General features: G+C 31.1%; 3 protein-coding genes across 4 annotated transcripts in view; all 3 read left to right on the forward strand.

Moving 5' to 3' along the window:
* Positions 2173 to 2468, forward strand: LOC109126340. Its single transcript, XM_019229844.1, has one exon. The coding sequence runs from the start codon at positions 2241 to 2243 to the stop codon at positions 2466 to 2468; it is 228 nt and encodes a 75-aa protein (XP_019085389.1). The 5' UTR covers positions 2173 to 2240.
* On the forward strand, positions 3222 to 5195 carry LOC104710318 (thioredoxin domain-containing protein 9 homolog). 2 transcript variants are annotated; one of them, XM_010426896.2, is made up of 5 exons: positions 3222 to 3350; positions 3443 to 3718; positions 4582 to 4740; positions 4822 to 5022; positions 5119 to 5164. In XM_010426896.2, exons 1-4 carry the CDS (start codon positions 3330 to 3332, stop codon positions 4996 to 4998), a joined length of 633 nt encoding a protein of 210 aa, XP_010425198.1. In that variant the 5' UTR covers positions 3222 to 3329; the 3' UTR covers positions 4999 to 5022; positions 5119 to 5164. The 2 variants fall into 2 exon arrangements, with proteins under 2 accessions (XP_010425198.1, XP_010425197.1); XM_010426895.2 differs by having other exon boundaries at positions 4822 to 5195.
* The window catches only part of LOC104714950 (choline/ethanolaminephosphotransferase 2-like), a 6213-nt gene continuing 4362 nt past the window's right edge, over positions 7433 to 9283 (forward strand). Inside the window, exons 1-8 of the mRNA XM_010432413.2 lie at positions 7433 to 7635; positions 7985 to 8182; positions 8304 to 8313; positions 8407 to 8457; positions 8545 to 8622; positions 8724 to 8923; positions 9008 to 9102; positions 9181 to 9272. Of these exons, the coding sequence (XP_010430715.1) occupies positions 8046 to 8182; positions 8304 to 8313; positions 8407 to 8457; positions 8545 to 8622; positions 8724 to 8923; positions 9008 to 9102; positions 9181 to 9272 (663 nt within the window). The 5' untranslated portion in view covers positions 7433 to 7635; positions 7985 to 8045. The remainder of the gene's footprint in view (positions 7636 to 7984; positions 8183 to 8303; positions 8314 to 8406; positions 8458 to 8544; positions 8623 to 8723; positions 8924 to 9007; positions 9103 to 9180; positions 9273 to 9283) is intronic.

Genomic DNA, 9283 nt, shown 5'->3' on the forward strand with positions numbered 1-9283 from the left:
GGACTTTCTCAAGGAGATAGCCACGAAGAAGAAGGAGAATAAGAACTCGAAGGAGGAGGAGGCTGCGAATTCGAAGGAAAACGCGGAGTAGAGGAGTTTAGTTTAGCAGTTTTGTGTTACTAATGACTATTTTCGCTTAATCAGTTTGTGTTTTTTTAAATCGTATGTTTAACATCATATATTTTTAGTTTCTGCCACAATTAAATTACCTCTATGTTTAATATGGAGTTTTTTTTTTTTTTAATGATACCAGGTTTTTGACCTTTATTTAAAAATAAAATATTCTCCATGTTTCATAATATAAGAAACATGTTTTGGTTAAAATTGTAGAGTTTTTTTGTTTCTTAACATCAAAAAGAGAGTTAATAATTAAAGACAGTCAAAGGCAAAATATATGGCAGAATAGATAGTACTCAAAGAAAGTTATATAATATATGGCAGAATAGATAGTACTCAAAGAAAATTATATAAATCTAATTTTTGACCAAATAAAATACACATATATATCCCTATATGTATAATTAATAGATATATGTTGGTGTTCAAAAAAAATCAATATATATATGTATATATATCTCCAACTAATTAAAATATATATATATATATATATATATATATATTTAATGTTTGCATGTAATTTTAGAAGATCTCTTAAATATTTTATATAGTAGTACTAAAAAAACAAAACTCTAAACATCCTATTAAAATATAGCATTTAGAGAAAATAAAATAAATAAATAAAAAATTTAAAAATATTGAAGACATTTTTTCAGATGAGATAATTAAACAGGTGAAAAGATTCCACAGTGAGAGGGTTTTTTTTTGTTTTGTATGAATGAAGCAAAGCCTCTGTTGTAGACGGATCGGAAGTCTCTAAGACCGTCATTGGAAAAAAGCCACTTCAAGAAAATGGAAAAATTCAGTAATCAATCCAATATAAATTGGTATTTTTTCTAATTTTGNATTTTCGCTTAATCAGTTTGTGTTTTTTTAAATCGTATGTTTAACATCAGCGGCTAATGATGCTTAGTTTCTTTTGCTTACTTTCATATCTTTTCTTATAATTCTTTTGATGACTGAATCCAATAGTTTGCGATAAATGTGTTTTTAATATTTATATTTTAGTTTCTTCCAGAATAAAATAAATTATCACTAGAATATGGAACTTTAACCTTTTACAGTATTTTATAGTTAAATTACCTCTTATGTTTAACATCATATATTTTTAGTTTCTGCCACAATTAAATTACCTCTATGTTTAATATGGAGTTTTTTTTTTTTTTTTTTTAATGATACCAGGTTTTGACCTTTATTTAAAAATAAAATATTCACCATGTTTCATAATATAAGAAACATGTTTTGGTTAAAACTGTAGAGTTTTTTTTGTTTCTTAACATCAAAAAGAGAGTTAATAATTAAAGATAGTCAAAGGCAAAATATATGGCAGAATAGTACTCAAAGAAAATTATATAAATCTAATTTTTGACCAAATAAAATACACATATATATCTATATGTATAATTAATAGATATATGTTGGTGTTCAAAAAAAATCAATATATATATGTATATATATCTCCAACTAATTAAACTATATATATATATATATATTTAATGTTTGCATGTAATTTTAGAAGATCTCATAAATATTTTATATAGTAGTACTAAAAAAACAAAACTCTAAACATCCTATTAAAATATAGCATTTAGAGAAAATAAAATAATAATAAAAAATTAAAAAATATTGAAGACATTTTTTCAGATAAGATCGTTGCAATTAAACAGGTGAAAAGATTCCACAGTGAGAGGGTCTTTTTTGTTTCGTATGAATGAAGCAAAGCCTCTGTTGTAGACGGATCGGAAAAAAGCACGTATATGAAAGTCTCTGAGACCGTCATTGGAAAAAAAAGGCCACTTCAAGAAAAATGGGAAAATACAGTAATCAATCCAATATAAATTGGTATTTTTCCAATTTTAATATAATTGTAAAGCACGTATATGAAAGTCATCACGTTTAATAAAATGTTAAGATTAGACCAAAAAGTATAATTACCGTTTGAGAATGTGTGATCTCCAAGTTTAGTTAGGGTTTTATGAGTAACCTCCAAGTTATAAGACTTCGTATATATATAGCTTTAGCTTCGTTCATTGTTTAAAAACTTAAAGAGCAAATATTGACTCAAGACAAGCTTTTCTTCATTAACTTCTTATATTCATATCTCTCTTTCTTTCTCAATCATCATGATGAAACAGTATTTGTCCAAGGCCACCGAGTTCATGAAGGCTCCTATGAGCAAAGGTTGCGCTCTTGGTTCAGCGGCCGCCGTATATGTGGCAACGAAGCGTGACCTTCTCATGGAGTTAGCTACAAAGAAGAAGATGGAGACCCCTAAGGAAGAAGAAGTTAAGGTGGAGAAGAAGGAGTTGAACGTGGNGTGGCAACGAAGCGTGACCTTCTCATGGAGTTAGCTACAAAGAAGAAGACGGAGACCCCTAAGGAAGAAGAAGTTAAGGTGGAGAAGAAGGAGTTGAACGTGAAATCGAAGGAGAAGGCGGACGTTAACGTGGAGAAGAAGGAGTTGAACGTGGAATCAAAGGAGAATGCCGAATAGATTTTAGTTTGATCCTTTGGTTTTGATGTTTTTTCTTTATAGTTTTGATCAGTTTGTGTTTTTTCTTTAATCGTTTGTTTTTAACATCGGGTGCTAATAATGATGTTTAGTTTCATATCTTTATAATTACTCGTACCTTTTACTTTTACCTCACGCCTCAGCCATGATCTTCTATGTAGTTTCTTCCAGAATTACAGATTACGAAAAATTTTGTGCTCTTTGATTCTAAACAATGAGACAAATTAAAACAAACAAAAAAGTGTTAAGAGATCGACTACTCAACGTACTTTAAGGATTCTCTATTACAGAGTTATTTAACTTTTGAGTTACACGATGGTTTTAGGGTTTCAATTCTTGATTGATTTATCATGTTTTAGTTTTATTAATCTACTTTCATCTTTGATTTTATTTGTATATAGAAAAGTAAAAATTCTAGACTACTTTCATCTTTCATCTTTGATTTTATTAAGATGTGTTTTTTTTCATTAAACCGATTCTAGATTAGACCGTTTCAAGATTAAACCGATTTTAGATTAAACCGGATCCTAACGCTTCTTAAGAGACTCTGAGTCAGTTAGAGACTTTGTTTTAAATTATCTATCTTTAAAAATTAACCTAAAACAAAAAAACACGAAGAGAGATCTATAGTTTTGCTTCATCTTCATCATCAATTCGAATCTGAAAAATCTGCAACTCGCGAGAGGAAGATTTTGTAACAATGGCGAATCCAATTCAAGAGGTACAATCCCATTCCCAATTTTTGATTTAAAAAAAAAATCAATTGATGTTTTTTTTTTTTTGATTTTTGTGATGATGGATGGATGAATGAAGATTCTGGAGAAACAAGTAATGACGGTAGCGAAAGCAATGGAAGACAAGCTAGACGACGAGATAGCGTCTCTAGAGAAGCTAGACGAAGACGATCTGGAAGTATTGAGAGAGAAAAGGTTGAAGCAGATGAAGAAAATGGCGGAGAAGAAGAAGCGGTGGATGAGTATTGGACATGGAGAATACTCTGAGATTCATTCTGAGAAAGACTTCTTCACCGTCGTCAAAGCTAGTGAACGCGTCGTTTGTCACTTCTACCGTGAGAATTGGCCCTGTAAAGTAAAAATTCACAATTCTTCTTGCCTTTCAACATTGATTTGTGTTTGTATTGTTTGCTTGATTCTTCTTCCTTGTGATCTCTGAATTACTTAAAAGCTTGGTAGTGTCTTTTTTGGTTTTGCGAAAAGAGAGGTTAGGCACAGAACCAAAAATGGTGCTTCTTCTATATAGCTACTAGACGTGTTTTGGCATAAGATTTAAGTTTATATATGCCTTGTGGTTTTGTCTGCATTTCCTGATTGTTCCCTGTGATCTCTGAGTTTCTTTAGAGCTTGGATGTGGTGTAATAATAACTAACAATGCTCTTAATAAGTGATAGCAATGTTTCTTGAGAAGTGATGTAATAATAACAATGCTTATGATTTTGATTAGAGATATTAGGCAGAGAACCAAAGATGGTGCTTCCTCTGCACAGCCACCCACTAGACCTGTTTTAGCATAAGGTTCAAGTCTATATCTTGTGGATTTTCTACATTATCTGATTCTTCCCTGTGATTTCTGATTTTCTTAGGCCTTTGGAAGTGATATCGGAACATTGCTCTTGTGTATGAATATCATCGCTGTCGTGTTTTATTCGAGTTTCAACATTTCTTTTCTGCTGGGTTTAGCCTTTCTTCAAAAAGTCATTACTTGTTGGTTTGGTTGTTTCTGCGACCTGTTTTAGCTTAAGGTTAGTGGAGATCTTTCTGCATACCTTGTGAATTTGTTTGCATTGCCTGATCTTTCCTGTGATCTCTGAGTTTATTAGAGCTTGCAATTGATGTATTAATAACTAACAAACAGTGCTCTTGTACTACTCGTGTCTATGATCGCTGTATTTTTTTTTGGGATGATTGATTTATAAACGGAAAATATATGTGCAGGTGATGGATAAACACATGAGTATATTGGCAAAGCAGCACATTGAGACACGCTTTGTAAAGATTCAAGCCGAGAAAAGTCCATTCTTGGCTGAGAGGCTCAAGATTGTTGTTCTTCCCACTCTTGCCCTCATTAAGAACACTAAAGTGGATGATTATGTGGTAATAATAATCACGCTATAAACTAAAACATCTTGCAGAATATGATTTGTTTGGATGATACAATGTTCTTGTCGTTGATAGGTTGGGTTCAATGAGCTGGGAGGGAAAGATGATTTCAGTACAGAGGATCTGGAAGAGAGAATAGCCAGAGCGCAAGTGATCCATTACGAGGGAGAGTCATCTCTCAAACCAAAGTCTACAACACAAGTAAGAAGGAACGTGAGGCAGAGTGCTCGTTCAGATTCTGACTCCGAATAAATCCCAAGTTTTTTTTTAACAAAGGTTTGTTCATTGTATTATGTTTTTGTTTGTGGACATTTGTAATACTAAGTAGTTTATCCATCGTTCTGATGATCTAAAATGGATGTTGGTTGTTAGATTAAGGAGCACGCGATATCTAAATTACATTGCTAAATTGATGTTTTACGTGGATCTAATGAACGAGATGTTGTACCTCGTGAGTGTTGGAATGAAGAGACAAGGTTTTTTAACTTTTAATAATATGTAAACATTATAATATTAGTTTATTTGTGTAAAGGCATAAAAAATGTTAAGGACGAATCATGTCCACTAAACTCATTGAATAAGGCCCGAGTAAGTTAACTAATGACTTGGGAGAATAATTATATAGGACACGTGATCATTTTACTCAACTTGCTTAAACTACTAATATTAAACTAATACTGCCAACCACAACTTTATCAATATTTTGAAACAAGAATCCAAATTAATGATGGCGAAACTTCTTGGTTTCATCGATATTTTTTTAAAAAAATGTACAAAAAATATCCCGATTTCGATCAAACTGCAATAATGTCACAAGTACATACGAATTCCACATACTATTATTAAAATTTTATGTAAGATCTTTAAAATATACAAGTCATGGATAGGGTCATGATCATGTATATAATACTTAAAAAGGTAAAATTTGTGGACATCATATAAGATAGCAACTTTGATTTTGTCTACAAATATAAAATGTAGATGCCATATTCCTTGAGGGGGAAAAAGATGATGCCAAAACAAAATTTTAATAGAAAAAAAAAAAGACGAATATGATTCTTTTTACTTTTCAAATTTAGAAGAAAAAAACTATAGAACAGCCTGTCTCACTTTGTTGTAATAAAAAATTGAATAGGCGATATTAGTTTTATTTATCAACATCTTAATTACATCAAAATTGGTATGTTATGTCTTTTTTTCTAAATGTATTTTGTTTAATTTTGCACCCATTCTTATGTTTTGTGGTTCCTTTGAACAATCTCCATCACATATGACACGTATTCGAACGAACCAAAATATCAATATTACTTAAACATTAAATATGTATAAAGAGAGTGATCGTCAAAAAATATGTATAAAGAGAGTATTCTCAACAAAATTGACTTCAATCATAAAATATAACCGAAAGCTTCAAACAAAAACTAAATACAATTATAATTTTGTAGAACAAAAATTATATATATATATATTAACCATTCTTGTGTTTTGTGGTTCATGAATGATCAAATTATACAAATTTGAAATGAAGATGAAAAATAAATGTTAACCAAATCACTGACTTTCCAATCATACTACAACTTAAATCATCCTGAAATTAATAGAAACTACATGTTTGGGTATGATCACACAATTTACCTTCTATGAAAAAGATTAAATCATCCAGAGTAGATAAACCGACAAAGCGAGAAAACCTACGTGAATGGTTTGTTTCTTTTTAATTCGGATTTATTGTTTTTGTTTACTATCTTAAATATTTAATGAATTCATGCAGAAAAAATTCATTTTTCTGATCTAAATAATATAATGTTAGTGGAAAAAAATCTCTCAACCTCTCTATTATATCTCAAATCCTTAATAGTTAGTTTTTAGTATGGGCAGAAAATCAATTAAACTATCTAAATATAATTCTTATTTTATTTTTAAGTGTTATAAGATTATTATACTCATTCTTAAATTTTCATTTTTTTGTTCAACCTCTTATATGTAAAACTTAAATATTTGATGGCTACAAATTTCTTCAGATCGATTGATGGCGATTCAAAAATATCAAAAGTACAAATCATCTAAAAAAACATAATCAAGTTGAAAATTTGATCTTCATTATGTATTTTAGATTATCATCTTAAAAGTAATCATTTTTCATCTTCTTTCATTATATTTTAAAATTTAATTTAATTTTACATTTTTATATTGTTATATATATATGGGTTGAAAAATCATATCAACATAATTGTACGAGTTTGATTCTAAATTTGATATTATATAGTATGATATATATTTTTTATATTGTTTTCAAATTTTATTAAATTTCTAACACGTTACTAAAAATATACTAGTTCATATTTTTCACTTCCTTGCTATTCCTTCCCCATTTCAAGATTAAACCAAGATTTATTTATAAACTGATTGGTTTAAAATCTAAAATAATTAAAACCGGATTTGATTTTAGTGTAATCGAACAAATAAAAAATCATATTTTATATTTTAAAATTATTTATTTTCTAACTAAGAATTTAACTAAATTCAAATCGAAATCACATGAACTAAACCAAATTATGGTTTTACTAACTTAACTATATTTTTTTGTGACTCTCTTATAACAATTATTTATATACAAATACAGGAAAAAATTTATAATAAAGGGACTTAAAATGGAAATGAATAAAATTAAAGATGGTTACAGATACGCAAAGCCCTCCTTTCCACTCTCGTCCCGCTTCGCCTCTTTTAGGGCGCAACGAAGAGAGAGAAGAAAGATACAACAAAGACAGAGAGAGAGATACTCATAAGCAAACAATACCCCATAGCTCTCTCTGCTCTCTGATTCATCTCTGACCCCTTCACGTCTTCATCTTCGGCTCTGTAGCATTACGCCATCGCCGAAGCGTCGTAAGTTCTCTTCTTCTTCTTCTTCTTCTTCTTCTTCTAAATACCTCTTTCGTCTTCAGAATCTTAGATCGAATCTGCTCCTCATTCTGTCATTCACTTGAATCTACGATCTCTTTAAAAAGGTCCTATACAACAACACTAGTATCCTTAAACGCCTCTCTAATTGTTTCTCCAAGTTCGTGAATTTGAAGCAATTTCAAAAAAAAATCTCGTCTTTTTTTTCAGATGGGTCATGCAGAATTCGTGTCTATTGCTTTAGGGTATATGAAAAGTCTTCGTCTTTACATAAAAAGATCCAACCTTTAAATGACATTTTTGTTCGTTTGTTGTTTTTTTGATCTTTTGACAGGTTGTTGATTTGGGAAAAAGACCCAATTTGGATTCAGAATTGTAATTTTGAAAGAAAAAAAATGGGTTACATAGGAGCTCATGGTGTAGCTGCTCTTAAGAAACACAAATACAGTGGTGTTGATCATTCATATCTTGCCAAATACGTTCTCCAACCTTTTTGGAACCGTTTTGTCAAAATCTTCCCTCTATGGATGCCGTAAGTATCCCCTCCTTTTACATTGATGTGCTCTTTAGATATTAACTTTTAGTTGTTTAGAGATCTGAAGCTAACGTTTTTGTTTGTCTTTTCATGTGTTCACTTTGGAATCCATATCCAGACCCAACATGGTATAAGTTAATTCTATATTTCGCATTTAAACTTCGAATCTAGTAACAAAGAGGTGACAACACTAACTGTTTTGTGTGTGTTTTGTTTTGTAGATAACACTTATGGGATTCATGTTTCTTCTCACATCTGCTTTGTTAGGCTATGTGAGTCTGGTTTGATTTTCATAATTATTTATTCTCTTGAAGCTTTTGGTTACTTTGCTCATATGGATTTCTTTAAACTTTCTTTAGATATACTCGCCTAAGTTGGATTCTGCTCCTCCTCGATGGGTTCACTTTGCACATGGCCTACTTCTGTTTTTGTATCAGGTCTGCTTCTTTCTCTTTAACATCTCACTTTCATCTGCTTCTTAAGGGTCATGTAGACTGTTATTCCTGACATATTTTGAGCACTTATGATTGAATTTTAGACTTTTGATGCGGTTGATGGGAAGCAAGCACGAAGAACCAATTCATCTAGCCCACTAGGAGAGCTTTTTGACCATGGTTGCGATGCTCTTGGTTGTGCGTTAGAAACAATGGCATATGGGAGCACTGCTATGTGTGGAAGAGATACTTTCTGGTTTTGGGTTATTTCAGCTGTTCCATTTTTTGGAGCAACATGGGAACAGTAAGTGGTTTTTATTTCAAGTTTAACTTTGATTAATCGTTGAGAAATCTCTAATACTTTGCTTTCTTGCTCTTTTGTGTTTAGCTATTTTACCAATACGCTTACTCTTCCGGTAGTCAATGGTCCTACAGAAGGTCTTGCACTTATATACTGTGGCCATTTCTTCACAGCCATTGTTGGTAAGGCTTCGACAATCTAAGAAAATCTCTATCACTAACAATTATTTCTTAATCTGTTACACTCTTTTTAATCTCAAGGTGCCGAGTGGTGGGCTCAGCCGCTTGGGAAGTCGATTCCTTTGTTTAGTTGGGTTCCGTTTTTGAACGGTAATATTCCACAAACCTTTTGTGTTCTTTGTTG

Source organism: Camelina sativa, chromosome 9 (assembly GCF_000633955.1).
Source record: "Camelina sativa cultivar DH55 chromosome 9, Cs, whole genome shotgun sequence".
Classification (NCBI taxonomy): domain Eukaryota; kingdom Viridiplantae; phylum Streptophyta; class Magnoliopsida; order Brassicales; family Brassicaceae; genus Camelina; species Camelina sativa.